Here is an 18517-nt window from a genome sequence, read left to right on the forward strand (position 1 = left end):
TTGATCTGCCAGCCAGCTTGGAAACAACCCAGCCATGCTCGTAGGGCTCTCCCTTTGAACTAACGTGTGCCTCAACCCGGTATTTCAGTTGTCTGCACGTCTGGAATCAGCTGCACCATTTGCAGATTTAAGTTGTTTTCTCTGAAACATGGTGAAGCTCACAGGATGCTAAGAATCCTTTGCTGCCATGGTGGGTTTTGTCAGTCAGGTCTGCATCCAAGCCTGGTCCTGATGTACTCAGAGGGATTTTCAACTATACTGCAGTTTTTATGGTGAAATGCAGCATCCATACTGAATGGCAAGCTCCTCAGCTTTTTGCCAAATTAATTTTCATAATTCCATAATATAGCTAATATAAAATAAATTCATACATTACATAGAATTAATACACTGTACAGGACTGTGCACCGGGAGTTCTTGAGCTCATGTAGACCCAAACTGGAACATCCACACCAGTGAGCTGCAGCACAGTGAAGAGCCATTATCTACACCATGAGAGCAATTTGTATGGATTAATGTGACACTGTGCCTTACCTCTAAGCAGACATTACTTGTTAGCCTGGTGGTAGATTAGCAGTGGTGTGGCTGCTTGGTCCCTCACCCTCCAGCTGGAGCAATTCTGGCTAGCTGAAGCCTTCTGGCAGCAACTCTCCTTTAGTATGGTCATGGCCCATTTTCCTGAGGTTGTGAGAGGTCCATCAACAGCATTCAACAGACCTCCGCTAGAGCAGGACACATCTGTACAGACTTGGCCTTGGAACTGAGCATCACTTAGAACAAAAGCCAACCAACAACACATCTCAACTGCTGTTTTGAGGATGAAAATAAGAGGCAACCTCAAGAAAAATGAAACCATATTTTGTAAAGGACATTTTAGGGAGCTCTGGTAGGTCACATTTGTACTAGCCACAAATTCAGTTATCTGTAACCTAAATATAATGCTTAAAAGTTTAATTATCAATTCTAACACACTGTAATATATCTTTTTTACACAATGAGTTCTTATATTTACATTAAAACAAATATTATTTGAAGCTCACTCTTATTGCAACATATTGGTACCTGCAACCTTTTCACATCTGTTTACACATACTCTTTCTGTTGCCACAGCTGAGGTAAAGATGATCAAAAAATATCCCAAAGACTGAGACAAAAGAAGTTTGGATTTGGATATGAGATGTTTTTTAAACAATGACCTCAAAAACACTGATGCACGTGGCAGTAGACTGTAGCCCTCACTCAACTGTCTATACCTGGTCTCTTCTCAGTTCTCAGTCCTTCAAGAACAGTTGCAGTTCTCTAAACACTTGGCTTTTTTGTTCTCACAGAAAACAACCAAATCAAAGCAATTTTGTAGATGAAATCCACTATGAAGTCAAGCACTGTCAGATATTTGAAAGCCAGTGTTTGCCGAAGAATAAAATTATCTTCCCTTTCCTGTGGAATGCTCATCCCTGTTTTAGGTAGCCATATATGACTGAAGGATTTGTCATCAGTTTTTGTCATAACTCACCTTTGAATGAATGCATACTGTCACAAATGTTAGCATTTGCAGGATGATACCGCGAAACGCATTTATCACACTGAAAGAAAGATGAGTAGTGTTCAGTCACAGCAGGTGTTTCTGCATCTTGCTCATCTTTGTCATCCTTAAGTAACTTCAAATGACAAGCAATTCTGACTCTCAATACAAGGGTAATTTGTGGTATCTGGGACAGCAGAGAGGAAGATGTATTCAAAGCTGACAAAATGAAGTATCATGTGTAATTCTGATACTCCTGTGGCAAACGGGGAAAAATGACTGAAAACTTCTGTTACAAAGTCTGCGATCTGAAGTGATGACATACCCACAGTGGGCTTTGTATTTTGCAGTGTATGAGCTGTGTGAAAGCAACTGGTTCTTCTGCTTTTCCCCATGTTTGTAGATAGCCCCTCAGAGTAAACACCAGCATCATCTGTTGAAAATGAAGATACACTGTCAATGTTAAACTGTTTAGACTTTAGTGCACTTACTGCATCTCAAAATATTCCTAATGAATTTTCATTGCTACTTAAGTAATCAGTAATCAGTAGGATGTTGATAAAACAAACAATTTTAAGACATTAGAGCTAAAAACATCAATCTTCCCCCTTCAGCCAAGACACAAATAGTTTTCTCTTGATGGAGAAGGTAACAAATAATTGGTAGCACATTTTCATCCACCCTTAGTCTGCTGACCCTATCATGTGAACTGTATGTATGACTGCAGATTGACATGGGTTGACCAACTGCAGTGCACATTCATGAGTTTTACAGAAAGAGCATCTTCATTCCATGATGTTCATACTTCTTGTGAACAAGAAGCCTCCAGAGTTGTTTCTCTTTAAAACTTTGCTAACATTATTTTACGATCCATTCTCTTACATCTGAGAAGTCACTCTGAGCAACTGAGAAACATTTTCTGCCTTAACTATTACAGATAGATCTTACAGTTTTGAAGGTGCTGCCTGAAGGCTAGCACTTGTTGTTTACGTACACAGGGCTCAATCTGGAAGAAGAAGGTTGGGGAAATTACTGAGCCTCCAGCAAGGAGAGGTTCATGTCCACTCTCTCGACTGCCCTTCTGGGGGAAGAGGCCACAGGTTGCTGCTCTCCCAGGTTTTTGCCTCACTGAGCCAAGCCCCTGAAGCCTCAGGAGTGGGTTTTTCCTTTCCCACTTGCTGGGCATTTCAAAGGAGTCTCCTGCGGTGGCTGGACACACAGGAGCTATTAGGTGGTGCTTGTGGTGGCCCCGCAGTGGTTGGTGGTGGGTCCTGCTGCCACACATCTTGGAAAGTCCCTCCCCGCTCCCACAGGCAGCACAGGAAGGCTCTGAAGAGGCTTGAGACCTCCACTGTCTGCTGAGCTTAGAGGAAAACCTCCACGGGGTTTTGTTAAGACTTTTAGCAAGAGCCATCTAGGACTAGCATGCTGTCCAACCTCCCAAGCCTGCCCCACACGTGGCGCTCAGTGACTTGTCAGTAAAACAGGCTTCCCTCAACATGGCAGATGTACAAGCTTAAGAGACTCTTCTTTCCCTTAGTGAGGTTGTATGTGCAAAAACAGAAGATTATCATAATAGCAGGTTTTAACTGCAGAGTAGCGAACATGAGGCTGCTCCCACGTTTGTTATTTACGTGGGCAGTTCAAGGCTGTATGAGGAAAACACAAAAGGAAAATCTCCATGTGCCTGAGCGTGGATTTTGTTTTCAGCTAGTTTTTGCTAAAAGACATGGCTTCTTTAGGACAAGCTCTTTGCTGGAACAAGGCTTAACCCACAGTTACTTCTTACTGATGCTCTGCAGACGTTTGATTCATTCAGCCTTCCAATCACACAAGCAGCTGAAGCCAAGCGTGTGCTATAAAACAGCCACAGTCAAGTCCTGAAGATTTGTGACCATCTGGGGGATCTGCATCTTCCTTGCGTGGCTGTCAGGAGCACCAGCCCTTTAACAATGATGATTTTACATAAGCGAAATGCTTTAGGGCCCACAGCTTCCCTGTGGCATAGCGAGGGGCACTAAATGCTTTTCCCAGCACAGTAGATCTTAACAGCGACTCCTTGTAAAACATGCAGGTCAGCTGCCTCAGGAGAGGGGTAAAAACTGCCTTACACAGGCAATTCCCAGGTGCTACACCCTTATTGCTTACAATTCTCTGTCAAAGAAACCGCTTCATTTACTGTGCCTTATGGGTCAGCTGGGAGCAGCACCAGCTACTTCTGTAAGTGCTCTGAGATTTACAGATAAGGCATGCATACCGAGCATACCTGTGAGAGTTTCAGCCAGGAATTTTCACTTTGAAATTGTCCAGACAAAAGTAGGGTTTTACTGAAACCAAAATGGTACGTGAAAAATGACTGTTTCGCTTTTATGTGTTTGGTTTGGAATGGATTTAGGAAGTAGGCTGAAAAGAAAGCAGTGCTCTCCTACCAACATTTCCAAATTTTCATGCTGTCTTGATACAAAATGCAGTTATGGTTATCCTGAGTTTTGCTTTGCTTTTTTTTGTGACTTTCTGTAGCAAATCGGAGCAAAGGAAGAGCCATGCCTCGCACTGCTGAGGGATTTCACACTTCAGCTGCTCCAGACATAACCAAGTACAGGCTCTTGGGCTCACAGTTCTGCATATGAGTGCATGCCTTGAACCTCCCTGAGCCATCTCTGCTGTCCCTGTCTCATGGATCCCTGATTTCCAATGTGCGCCCTCGATGTTCTGCAATTTTCAATATTTATAAGACATTTCTGTATTCTTGAAGAGTGCTGTGGAAAATGGTATGTGTTGGCCACAATGCCTTAAATAAATAAAAAGCAGCAGTCGTAGCAATCCTTATGGTAGATATTATCCAATCCTGCAGAGACATACCCATGAGGAATATAATTCATGGAAAAGTTCATATTCATTATTTATATCACATAATGCATATTGCTTATCATACATTATAATTTATTTATATTATTTGCAGTTTTATTATTTATATTGTAAAGCTTTAGACACACCTACATGTTTTCCACAACAGTGTTTATTACAAATTCAGCCTTATTAAATTTAGGTATTCAAAATTCATCATAATAATAAAATTTATCTTTGGACTATTCTAACAACTCCCAAGTCATTTAAATATAATTATGTACAGGCAAAATTTGAGGGCAATTTTGGCTTTTTGCTTGGAATTGCTGGATGTCAAGCTCCGTAGCTGGAGCAGATCGGCCCACACCTCTGTGTGCCAGCAAACCCCAGACAAATGCTGCTTGCTGCACTGGTGCAGACCTGAACAGGGGATGCCTTGGACTACCTTTTACAGTATTTGCCTTTGGGAAACACATCCTCCACATCTGATTACTTTTCATTCTTGCTGTATTAACTCCCAATTTCATTTCAATATCTGTGCCGCCTCACCTCCTGGTACTGCAAATCCCATTTTTTCAGACTGCTGTTCCTTATTGCCAGTACCCTCCACTGCTCTGCATTGTGGCACCAGTACTCAGCCCTTTTGCCTGTTGTGAATATCCTAAAGCACACACACAGAAGTTATCTCAAATTATCTGGACTATACTGTATTGACTTATATGTGTATTCTGGGTCCAAAAGTCCTTAGATGCAGGAAGTAAAGGCCTTATGAATATTTCTTAGGAATTCTGCCTCATGAAGGAATTGTCTAAAAAGTGAGTCACGGAAAACACAAAATCTCAGTGGGGTGTGGCAACTGTTTCCCATGTCCATGAGGTTTAATCATTCGGTCACCCCACTCAGGTGAGTTAGCCTTCTCTGGCACCCAGTCCCACGAGCCGAGTGCTCTTTGCTGCCCTGAGCAGAGAGCCGTGTGTGCTCGGCTTCTCTGAGCATCTCTCTCTGCACCAGGGCTGGGTTTCAGCCTGCGTACAGCCTGAAGCTCAGTGGGGTCTTTCAGTTTTACAGAATTAGGCTGTAGCTGAATAAAGACTGCTAGGTAAGCAGTAGTACAGATGTTTTTCGTGTTAAAAAACGGGCATCACAGCATCACAAAAAACCCTCCAACTGTTTTCAGAGCATTTGGGAAAATCTAAGTGAACAATATTTTCCCTAATTGTGTATTCAAAGAAAACACAAAACAAGAAAAAAGCAAACAAGTAGCCAGAATCCAGGGTGGTAAGTATGTTTTAAAACTGAGACATTTAAGAAAAAGGGCAGCTAAAGAGACTGGGAAAATAGTGAACCTGTCTTTCCAGAAATTAGAACCTCCAGGCTGGTCTGATGCAGTGGTGGCCAACACTGGATTTGGTGCCTGTATAAAGTCAGAAAGAGTTGTTCAAAATAAAGAATGCCAGTAACATAGGACTCTTTACAGGCCACACATAACTAAGGTTAAAAATGAGAAGGTTTTTAATCACTGGAGAAGTGCAGGCTTCCACTGAAACTGCCAGGTGAGTACTTGATCTTTGTCTCCCTACTGAAGGTGCTTGATCAGTATAGGGAAGTTATTTGGCAGTTTTGGTTACAAAGAACACATTTCCCACATCTGAGACCTCCTGTAGACCACAATGTACTTACAATGTTTGGGGTTCCTCCTGAAGTCGTGATGCATTTAGGAGGTTTTGGCTTAGCCAAGAGTTTGCAGTGCCCGGTGCTTCTGATCAAAGCAGGCAGATGTGTTTCACAGTGTATACTCAAGCTTATTGGACTGGAAAATGCAGTTGGTGCCTCCTGGATAGATGAGGTCTTTGACTTCATTTTATGAACCCAACAGTTCACAGATACTGATGCTCACATTAAGAGAGGAAAAGAATGGCTATTTTCTTGAGTTTATGAATCGAATCCATGAAACACAAATGACACCAAGTTTCTACAACTATCAATTAAAAATTTTAATTAAGCCACCACATTTGAAAGGAGTGCCACATACATTAGTATCACTTGAGAGTAATTAATGACAATTTGCAACAGCTTTCTCCCAGACATCTTAATTGTGTAACATGCTGCTTATGCTTCCACCTACCCAGTATATTCAGAACCACATTTATTTTACATCTGTGCTTTTTTTGACAAGTTATGACAGTGCTTATAAAAAACATACAAAAGACTTAAGTTATGCTAAACCCTATTACCATACCATCCTCCCTTTCATTAGGAAGGGTGTTCATTTTCTTATGTCTTTTCTCCTTCCCAGCTTTTGCTGTGCAAGGATTTTCCAGACTTGAGATTCTCTTCTGTGTATTGAATTCACTAGAAACGTACTAACGTTACTCAAAATGCAGATATGTCTACACAGTATACCCCCGCCCCCACCAGTACTGTACAGAAAAAAAAAAAAGTGTGTTCTTAAAGACACGTTTGTCATGAGTTGTCTTCTTCAGCAAGAATCAGAAATACAGTTGATTGTATATGCCATGACTGACTGAGCTTGTAACACCGTTCTGAAGTCTGCAGATGTTTATACTCTGTAAAATTATAAAATATAGGCCTGCGAGGGGTGTTAAGACATCACCTGGCCTTTCCAAAACAGGAACACACCCAAAATACAGAGTTACCCAATTAGAAGAGGTTTTACAAAACAGAATGATATACAACGTATAATACAAGATACATCAGGCACTGAAAAAGCTTAGATCTACACCCCTTTCGTTTCACAGGATACTGATTAATGCATTGTAGCTCTGTGTTGTACATGTGCATGAATACATATACTCAGACATTTGCCATCTCCTGAGTGCTGGGTTCATGATAAGGGGAAAGCAGTCTTTCTTCCCCAGCTGAAGAAATCCCTGACAAAGATAATAGACCTTAACTAAATGCGCTGTAAGCTGCTTTGGTCCATGACAGACACAGACGCAGCTCTGTCTCACTGGAAAACAGTCGCCAGCTCCAGAAAGACAAGCTGGGAGCCCAGCAGGTTACTCCCTGAGACATGTCCATATGAAATTTGCATGTATATATTGTTCACAGACTGCTTTCCTATGTATACCTGCTATCCCTAGTGACTCACAAAACATTCCCAAGCTTACCAATCCCTGGAGTACCTACAGTGTGTTTTAGAAACTTTTGGAGGTTTTCAACACCTTATGCTAAGGTTTCCCTCCAAAGCATGTCTGATAATTAAAATACTGCAGTTTTTAAAGGGCAGACATAAAGAACAGTGTGTGTTTCTTCTGAAAAGCATTTTCTAAATCAGCATCTGTCAAATATTGTGTAAAAATGTACATGCTTTAACATCTGAAGATTTATTGGTTCTCTCTGTGACAATTAATGTTTAATTATATGTGCCTCCATCACAAGCACAGCAGTGGCCACAAAAACACCAATAAGTGTTACACTAGCCACCATTACACACACTAGCTCCATGCTTTAGAGAAAATCTCCATCCAACTGCAACAGATGGAGGAAAAAAATATTTGTATTTTCCCCTTAGTTCATACAGTTAATAGTCAATAAAGTCCAGTAACAGGAATGAGAAGAGATTCTTAGGCAGCATGTGACTGTAATAGATTCAGTAAAGTTCCTTCTTTAGGACTGACTTTGGTGGAAGAAAAAGCATTCTTTAGAAGGGTTGCATTTTTTTCCTAGTTTTATATAAGACAATTTTGTTAGAGATAAAAAAATAATTAAAAAAAAAATATTTTGCAGGTCCCCCTTGTGGGTTGTTTAAAATCTCTCTCCCTCCTTTCTGGACTTGAAACCCTATGTCTTTATTTGCAAGCAAATGTTTGCATAAAATAAGGGTGACTCAATTAATTAGGAGGGAAAGGAGCAAGTAAACCACCTAACAGAACTGACATGAGAATACATAAATAATACTTTAGGTAAAAGCTATTTGCTTAGAGATGCCAATGTTTTTACTATTTTTTTACCAGTGCTAGTAAGAAATACTCTGAAGAAATAAGGTGTGTTTTTTTTTCAGTCTCTTTTAATCTCACCAAAATTCACAGCAGAGGTGCTGTAATGTTGCTCTGATGGTTGATTGTAGTTGGAGTTAATCTTTCAATTTAAGTATGGTGCTCTCTCTGGGGAGGAGTAGTAATAGGTTGGCTTGATGTTTCCCAGAACTTCATCTTCCCAGTTGGGGAGGCAGCAGAAAAAGAAAGCGCAACCTATCACAACAACAGTGCTGGCCCAACCAAAACCATAGGCCCAGCTGAACATATTATCTCCTATCAGTGGAATTTCTTCTGTGAATTTCACTGGATAGATGACCAAGCCTATGATCTGGAATGCAGCTGAGGAGAGAAAGAAAAGAAAACCAAGAGTAAATGACAGTGAATGTTGTTACTTTTCCCACTAAACAACGGTACCTGGAGATAACCGCGTTGCCCTCCCCGATATATAAGGATTAGCTCCAGCCCTGCGATCACACCTGCATTCTTGCAGAGGTGCCTGACTTGTGGTCGAGGCAGATCCCCACTTACCTGGCAGCAGCAGCTACAGCTGACATTGCCACCTGGCTCAGGCACTCAGCTGCACGCCCAGACCAGCCCTGTCCTGCTGCCAGGCACCCTGGTCCTCGTGGAGCCAGTTACCTCCGGCTTGTACCACAGCCTCCCAGTTGCTCCTCTCCCCAGGAAGGTGGGAAGCACCTGGCGTTCTCGGCTCTGAAGTCTTAGCATGTGACATGCAGGGCCAAAGCTGGGTTTTGCTCCCATGCACTAATTTTGGGAAAGCGATCACTGAGAAAGGCTGCTGAAGCTTCCCTAATCATTTTCCTCTCAGCATATGTCAAACTTCCCTTTTTTTCCCATGAAAACGAGTCATAAACCAGACAAAGGCATCTTATTTCATGAGGAAGGCTCCATCTAGCATGCTTTTCTGCTGATGTCCGTTTTACATCTAGGACAGCCTTGTCTTTGCACCCAGCCTTACCGACAACAAAGAGCAAGCCTCCAATTCCCCGCACGAAGTTGAAGCGGAGTATTTCCACGGAGAACGCGATGACTGCGAGGGCGAAGCAGATGACCAGGATCACAAAGCCAACGAGGTACGTGGCAGCTGCTGCTCTCCCCCATCCTAGTAAAGAAAAGAAGAAAGGTGTCACACACAGCAGTGCACCGAACTGTAGGTCACTGCAGCTCTTCTGTTTCCTTTACTCATTTCTTTGTTGAAATGCTTTACTGTAAGAAGCGTGCCCTGTGTCAAAGCAATCCTGGGTTTCTCCAAAGCACACAGCTGCAGAGCAGCAAGGCACCATCACTGGACAAGCAGTGCTGAACTCTCTGCCCACTGATTTGTCCTGCTTAAAAGAGGGATATCTTATAGCATGATAATGGAGATAACATCTCCAAAGTCAGTATCTGTAAGAGACCCACAGCCATCTGAGCAGATAGGGCACATACCTCTGAGAATGTACTTTATCATTATCAGCCCTGTTTGACATACAAATATACAAAACCACTTCCACACACGGGGCAGTATGAGAGCGGACAGGAAGGTACAACCACAAGCACAGCCACAACTGCTGGGAAATAAAAATGCAGTCAGCATACAGCTTCCTGTCTGCTTGTTTCCGATAAGAATAATGGATATGAAGTAAAATTAGCATGACCAAAAAGAAATAGATTTGGGATAGCCAAGCTGAGAGATGACGAAGAGGAAGAGAATAATTTCGAAGATAAGTATCTCTTCACAGCCACAAATATTTAGAAAAAGCTAAAACCTGTGGGTGGAGAAGAAATAGCAGAGTCAGAGGTAAAGTGAAAGAGTCATTACTTTGAGGTTTGGTGGGACCGGGCACCACACAGATGCCCAGGTTCAGCAACAGATCAGGCAGCTGCAGGCTGGGGAGGCTCAGAGGGGGAGAGAGGGGCCTGATCCCAGCCAAGCTCACAACTCACCTGCCACGCACCAGCACGGCAAGGGTAATTCCCATTTCACAGTGACACAGGCTTCTGAAAAGGCACCCGTTACAGCCAGGCCTCATTCTCTTTAAAAACTAGACAGAAGTTTGAGCGAGTCCAATGCAAATAACAGCAAAGGTGTTCCTGCCTGCAGGCAGGATACCTACCCACATGGCCTAAACTGTACCTCCAGTGCTTGGGTTTCAGTGAGCTGTCATCACAGCTTGCTCTCTGTGTCTGCATAGCATGGGTTTCGACATGCATGCGTTCAGATGCACACAGGGCCAGATCCCGAGCTCCCTCTAACGTAGGTTTAAAGGGAGCAGTGAGGTCTGGGCCAGAATATTTTCCAAAAAAAAAATCTTTCATGTCCCAGCACACCTGGAGTGACAAAAACAAGGAGACACCTTTTTTTTTTACGTAACCTCTGTCAAACAAGTCCTTGTTTGTGTAAAATCTAAGGAAAAGACAGTGAGACAGCGAACATTTTCCTGAGGAGTTAAAGTCCCCTGCCTTTACCTCTGTGCTCTACTGTGACATAAAAAGAAAAAAGTAATTTGAGACAGAGAATGCAACACCACCACCACCTGAAGACAGTCAGGTTGGCACAGAGAGGGCAAAGAAAAGGCTTTTCTTGGAGCTATTGTGAGGAACAAGACTCGAGACAGTGAAATGTTTTTAAACCAGCTCTCCTCAGCCTCCGTACCTCCTGCAGGCATCTCTGTGTGATTCATGCCCCTTGCCTAGCGGAGTGCTGCAGGGGCAGGAGGGAAGGAGTACACCCCACAGGTGTTTGGACATCACAGCTATGTCACTGGTCCGATACCATCTTTTCCTTCAAAATCTTCTCTGACATACCTAATGCAGGTATTGGGCATTGTCTCCACATCAGGATTTATTTAGGGATAAAGAATATTAAAGGGCATTTAGCCATTACACAGAGCCAGCCCAGGAAAAGTGATTCAGACTGAACAAATGAGGAATGCTGTTTATCAATATCTGCCCTATTAAGGGAAAAAAAATAAAAACCAACCTAACAAAAACAGTGACAACAGCAAGAAACACTTTCAGTTACCAAAGTACCTTCCCCCACGGTGCATTACATATGCTAGCACAGTGCAGGAAGCCAAGCCTGGCATCTGCCCGATACAGGATAGATTGCAAACTCAAATACACCATCAGGCTAGACACCTTGAAGTCTGCTGCAACACAAACAAGCCTGCAAGAGATACAGGCTGGAAAGCCCTCAGTGCTATCTCCGTTATTTCCAGACCCTATGTGCTTAGTTTACAAGGGTAAAGAGATTTTTGACACAGCTCAGCCTTGGCTCCACTCACAGTGAATTATTAGCTCGTCTCTGGCAAAATGAGCGACAACACACTTCGCTGTAGGAGATATCCAGTCAGGAAGATTGATATCAAACCCAGCTTCTGTACATCTTCAGAAACAGGGCAGTAGCAGGCACCACCACTATGTAATTCACCACATTTTTTCTGCTCACATGGAGTGAAGTGTAGTGTTGGTGAGCCTGCCTCTTCCCTCCTTCTCCTGCTGGATTATCTTCTCCAGCAGCAGTTATCAGCGGCATGATGTTGACAAGAGCTGATAAGACCGAGCCATTGGTGCTGGCCATGGTGATGGATGGGATCTGCTCTCAGCAGGACTAGATAACAGCTATCGAACGGCCAGCCTGCCACATTAGCACTGGTGGGAAAACAGCAAGAGTAGCCAAGTGTTGCTATGCACAGTGTAAGAGAAATCTCCCCAAATTAACCTCATCATCCCCACACCTATTAAGACAGGCTGTCCTGGCTCTGCAGGCACCCAGCCTCTGTCCTGCGGCTCTGGGCTGTTGGGGGGAGAGGTGTGTATTTTGTGTATTTTGTCTCCCACTGGTTTTGCTCTCCTAAGAGCTGCAGAGATCTGCTTGCAGTCTGAGAAAGACAGATCAGCCCCAACGTCCAGCTGGTTTGTGCTCAGAAGAGCCTTGTAATCACTAGAGATTTCACCAGAATTTGTTTTCCATAGAAATAGAAAGTCCCTTCATTGGGCAGAGAGACAATTTCTTACTCAACCCAAGCATAAATATGACATCTGTTTATGAAATCAAACAATAATGCCAAAGTAATTTGGGGCTGCATAAATAGCAGGACAGAAGAATGGGAGAACAGAAGAGTGGCACAGTTTGAGGTGTTACTATTCCCCAGGTCAGCTTTGCCTCAAAGCAGAGTTGAGCTCTTTGCATCTAATGGGCAGAAAAGTATCTATTATCAATTAGGCGGTGTTTACAGAACATTAAAAAACTGTACATGAGCTGAAGGGCTATAATTATTGGGAAGGGTTAAGAGTTTTATTATTCAGCTTGATCAATGGTGACTATGCAAAAGAACTAAGCTGCAAATATTGCCATGTGAATAACTAGGAGGGGTCAGAATGTTTAAAGTTAATGGTGAGCATCAGTAAAAGGATGAAATAAAGGGAAAAAATAAAAAAATAAATAAAACAAGAGCCTTAGTGTTAGCTGTACTTCCTGATTTTATATGGCTGGGCCTCAGCCTCGACAGGGAAGAGATGGAAGCTCTACAGGGTAGGACATTTACATCTACATTTCCCTATAGAAACAAATAAAAGGACTGAGAAAATAGTCTAGCAGGAAGATGGACCGGTACAGATTTGAAGTAACAAGCCCTTCTTGTCTTTGTTCATTTATTTACAAAACCAGAAGCTAGTTTGTCAGCTTGTGAATAACTAGAATATTAGGGTGGAAGCTTTTACTGTGACATGCTTAGAAGAGATGCAGTTTTACATTGTAATTATAACAGTTTTCTGTATATAAATCACTGTGACAATTTTTGCTTGGCGTTGAGAGCTCATAGCACTGAATGCCCCAAAAAAATATGCTTTTGTTGACAAAACAACAGTGGACTGAGAGAACGAGAGCACTGAGAGTAATATTTTCTTGCTCACATAATGTGCGAATTTCCATGACGACATGCGTGCTGAAGGAGAGGTATGTGCACACCCACCGAGAGCACAGGGCAGCCCAGAACTGCAGGCTTGCCAGGAGAGCTGGCTGGGAATTAACACTAGGGATCCCAGCTCTCCCTTGTTTTTAGCAGTCCAGAAAAAGCAATTGTTTTCTAACCGAACTTAAACAAAAGCCTGGTTTCTGACATTTGACACCAGTCAGAAGTCAGGAGAGGCAAAATCCCACATGATTCCAGCTTCTAATGCCTCCCTGTTGCTTACAGCAGAAGTAAGCCTGTCCTGCTCGCTGGGATCTTTCACCGGGGAGTCTCAGGACGCGTCTTCTGGGTGTAGCCAGGCATGCTGACTGCTATCTCTTTTCTATTAGCATTCTCCGAGTGCCTTCACCCCGCTGATACTCTAAGTTTGTTTGTCTGGAACACATCCTGGCAACATAAATCAGACAGAACCCATGCCTGAAAAGAGGTGAGGGTGCAATGAGTGTACCCATAATGTTCCTTTTTTGCCTGGCCCCTCAGCCAAGTTTGGTACATGCTTGCTGTTTCACCAATAATCTGTGGTATCAAAGTCCAGTCCCCTGGCAACAGGGGCACAGTGGCAGGGAAACATGATTCACAGAGGCTGGGCTCCTACCTCTAAGTCCCACCTTTTTTTTTTTCTTCCCTTTCAGCACTTGTTAAGGCTCCAGGTGAATGCCTCCATTTTTCTAAGTTGTCTATTGCATACTTCATGAACACCAGCCAGCTGTTAGTAATATGAAAGAGCTCACCACCTCGGGATCACCTTAACTGCACACAAACACACCCATCTTTTATAGTGACAATTCAAGACAAAGTCACTGGGAACAGGCGTTTAGGACTGGGAGGACGTTTACACCCACAATTACTGTTCCTGACCTTACAGGCTCATCACTGTAAAGACACAGGCAAACACCCTCTCCAAGTATCCACGCTGCCAACAATCCTCGTCATATCTGATGGCTTGCTGATATGTTTCAAACACACAGTCAACAGTTTTATCCTGCCATGGCCCAAACTAAGTCATCTTGAGTCATATTATGTGCAGTACGGCAGCCATGCATTGCAACATATTGATAAATACACAGATGCTGCCAGGCAGGTACTACCCAGATGCAAACCAGTACAGAGCTTAAATCAAAATCCCTTCCCCACCTCCCTACTGAATGATACTTTACTCTTCTTTTTCCCTTGCCACTTCTTCCCTCTTATGCGGACTGTAAATATGCATTAAGAAGCTGTTCAGTTTAGGAGACATTCCTATTTGCAAAACTTTGTTTGTCTGTTCCTGCCTCCTTTTCCCCATTTAAAACAAGTGACCGAACTGCTTTTTCTCTTTCTCTTTTTAGCATACATGCCACAGCTCAATTAAGAGAATGTCTAATGCAGTTTTCTACTAATGGAGATTCACTCTGAAGTCTTCTTCTCATCAGGAGAGTTAGCAGGCTAGTTAGAGTACAGTAGTTATCATATGCAAAACACAAGTTATGCATCTCAATTAATTTGCTTTTATTTTCCTGCAGCAGTGCTGTAAACGCCTGCTAGGCATTTTTTCCTTTGTAAATGCCCTCACCTACTTTGAGCCTAATTGCATTAGCATAGAAAAAAGGAAACAAAATAAATCAAACCTGAACTCATATGTTACATCCTGTCTCCAGATGTAAATAGTGTTTGAGAAGACAGTGGCATTGATTTCCTCAAAATTACAGTAGAGGCAAAGTCAAATTGGTCTCAATAAGCCAGGGATATAAATAAGCTTTGGCTTAAGGTTAAATAAGCAAAGTCAAGGATACTATTCTCCTGCTAACTAGAGAAAACTGCAGAAAGTCACTTTGCCGCTCGGGACTGAAGCGAAGCACACACCCATCGGCACTCGGGGACGTGAGGCAGGGTCACTGCCGGAGAAAGCAAACCTCAGCAGCTCCTCTGCACTAGCAGTTCTTTTCCGTGCAGTGCAGATTTCAGCCACGCTCCCGCACAAGCTTTTCTGCTCTGGGTAGTGGGGGAGATGGGTATTTTCATCACACCAGCCAGATTTCTTTCACCTTCAGTTAAACGTACAGCCATTACCTGGACTTAAAATGAAGCCAGTGCTTTTGCAAAACATTCAGGACTTAGCAGAGGCACGAGTGTGGCAACGGCAGCCTTCTGTGCACGGGTGGCAGGGGATCTGTGCAGGGAAGCCTCCCTGCCTGCACTCGCGCAGGCTGCAACGCTCCCTTCCAGCTCTCCAGCTGCAGTCCCCAAGGTACCCTCCTCCAGGATCTTAAGGCGGGTCTGCTTATTTGTCCAGAAATACTTTGTTTGAGAGAAAAGCAGACGTAATCAGACCACAGCTATGAAAAGAAAAAAAGAAAGGCGGGGGGGGGGGGGGGAAGAAAGTCCCCAGGAAACAGAATCCGTATGTGGTAAGAATGTGCGATGTCAGATAGAAAAGCAGCTAAGCAAGTTAAAACAGCGGCACAATTATTCCCTGATTTAGGTCCCAGTGCAATGGAGAGGTATATACAGAAAATGGTATTTTTTCTGTCTGCAAAGCCATACTGGGCCATTTCAAGCTGCAGGTCGGGAGGCATCCATCCCTCAGCTAGGCAGGGTTAAGGTCCTCTCTCTGGAGGCAGGGAAAGGCACCTTTGCTACTGCCCAGGTGCGCAGGAAGCCCTGCATAAACACTTCTTCCCTTTCCGTTCGATCAGCAAGGCTGAGAGGGAGCTGCTTACTGCAGGGCGAGGCTGCTGGCACCGCAGCCTGCAAATAACTGATAGAAAGCAAACCCGTGGCCAGTTGGCTCCCTTACTTTGATTATAAAAGAACTTAAGGAGAAAAAAAAAAAAATAAAGTCTCCTTACTGACAGAAAAGCCTGCTCTGAAGCAGTCTGAGGACCTGTGTTTCTTTGCTTGTTTAAGCTCTGGTACTAGTTCTGCCTGGAAAACCCCATCCCAGCGAGCAGCTGCACCACCATGGAAGTGTTGGGACCATGGGTTTTGCTACCATCTGCTGAACCAACACTTTTTGCAGCCAAAGCTCCCCCGGGAGCCCGGCTGCAGAGGTCCCATGCAGGGGAGGGCCCCTTGCGGGCCCCCCGCTTACCATAGTCCATGAGGGATTCACAGTTCCAGTTGATGTCCTGCTCGCTCCGTGTGCAGCTCTCCCACAGCGACGCTTGGTGCACGTAGGGCTCCGACTCCGACTCCAGCCAGCCCCTGCCCGCCAGCGCGATGATGCCCATGATGATGGCCAGGCCCAGCAGCAGGGGCAGGAGCCACCGGCACCTCCAGCAGGCGAGGCTGCACACCACCATCCTGCCTGGCTATCGGGGGCACCTGGAGAGCCCGAGCTTCGCCGGTAGGGCAGGGTGGGGTGTCGTAGGGACGCTCCTCTGAGAAGAGAGACTGCCGGTCTGTCCGTCTGAGCTGGGTTTTAATGCGCGCCGGGGGAGGAGGGAGTCCCACCCACATTCCTGTGACTAAGCGTGGCGGCGGCAACCTGTGGAGCTGGAGGAATGGAGAGGAGAGGAGAAGAGAGGAGAACGCAGGGCTGGGTCCTGCTCCTCACCATGCCCCTGCTCCCTCGGTGCAGTGAGGAGCAAACCACCGTCCTCTACGCTCCCTGTCCCACACTTAACTCCTTGCTATCTGCTTCCCTCCCATGTCCAACCCCACTTTTTGGTCGTGGTCAGTGGCACAGTCCTGTGTCCTGCTGGCCTTTCACCAGGGCACAGGGAAAGCCAAGACTCTCACGAGGCACTTGAACCACTTGGATGGACACCTCAGATGGCTCTAGAGTCAGGGCACATCAATATGCCTGATCTGAATTGGTGTCCTAAAACGTGTAGTGCTGCATTTTGGCCAGGGACATGTTCAAAAACAGATTCTGCTTTTCAGGTTCCCACTATATGTAAGCCTTGTTTTGACTTTTGTTTTGACTGCTGTCAGTGTTACATGGTGGGTCACTTACCTTATACCTGACCTCTGCTTGATACCCCTACATTACACCCAGCAGACCCTCCCAAAAGGCTGTCTCTCTATCTTTCTCACCACCTCTGCATGTGTCTTCTTGGTAGCTGTAAATAGCCACAGCTTCAGGTTCTTGCTGTATTTCACAAGCCCTGTCCTCTCTCCAGGTAGTTAAACTCATTTTTCTCCTCTCTGCTCACTGGATAAAGACAGATCATCGTTACCTAATGTTAATAATACTAATAGTGTTAGCCATTTTAGGTACTGAACACATACAGTATGTTGCTTAACAGTTCAAGTAGTCAGTTCCTTGCCCAGTTTTTGGACAATTTTAATGCAAATGAGAAGAAGAAAGAGAGGTGTTATTTGAGGATAGGAACATGACATTATTGACAAGGAAACAGCTCATCATAGCTAACAACACTTGTCTGGCATTAAACTTAGCATTAAATAAATGCCTGATTCCTAATGGCCATCTAACAAGTGCTTGATTGCAATTGTGCTTTGACTTTCAACCAGGCTGTGCCAGACACAGTCTGCGAGCCGTACTCAGGACCCCTGTACCCTATGCCCTGATATTTCCGCGTCCTATTCTGGAAATGCACCCCAGAGGTGACCAAAACAAAGGTTTCCGCACCACATGACATAAATGCAGACTCAATATTTTGATCATGGGAGAAACATTTCTCCACAGTAATATCTACACACATCTCATCATGTTATCCCATTGCCCAGCTCCAATGCAAACTCTTGTCATATGAGCAGACAGGTGCCAAACAGGGGATTCAGGATGCATGTGTTTTTGGCACATAACTCACATACATTTGGTTGAGCCTTAGAGCAGCTTCAAGGCTTCAGCAAAGAGGTCAGTAGGACAGCAAATATTTGAGGTCTGAAGGGCTGAAAAAGATTACTGGGTAGGGTGGATTACATGGCTTTCAAGGAAGATGCAGAGCGCTAAGGTCTTATTGCACTGCATCAAATTTTGTTATGGTCATGTCAAACATGCTCAAACTGTGACCCATGTCAATTCCTCAGAAGATACTCAGAGGAGTTGTCTTGTGGGGAGGGCTGGTGAACCTCATATGAGTATTGATTTCTGGCAAATGCCAGGGAGTGGATTGTGATGCTGGAAACAAAACAACTAGATGATATCACCATAGGGAAGCTGCAAAAATCTCAAGCAGGTTAGCTCAAACCATAAGAAGTTTCACCAACCCCCTCAGCATTTTCTT

General features: G+C 44.1%; 1 protein-coding gene across 1 annotated transcript; it reads right to left on the reverse strand.

Moving 5' to 3' along the window:
• Positions 1-6338: 6338 nt before the first annotated feature.
• On the reverse strand, positions 6339-16766 carry LOC309877224 (p53 apoptosis effector related to PMP-22-like). The gene is made up of 3 exons (XM_082758450.1): positions 16417-16766; positions 9350-9493; positions 6339-8709 (listed from the first exon to the last, which is right to left on the reverse strand). Exons 1-3 carry the CDS (start codon positions 16625-16627, stop codon positions 8474-8476), a joined length of 591 nt encoding a protein of 196 aa, XP_082614576.1. The 5' UTR covers positions 16628-16766; the 3' UTR covers positions 6339-8473.
• Between the last annotated feature and the right edge of the window lie 1751 nt (positions 16767-18517).

Source organism: Aythya marila (genome assembly GCF_965140915.1).
Source record: "Aythya marila genome assembly, chromosome: 3".
NCBI lineage: Eukaryota > Metazoa > Chordata > Aves > Anseriformes > Anatidae > Aythya > Aythya marila.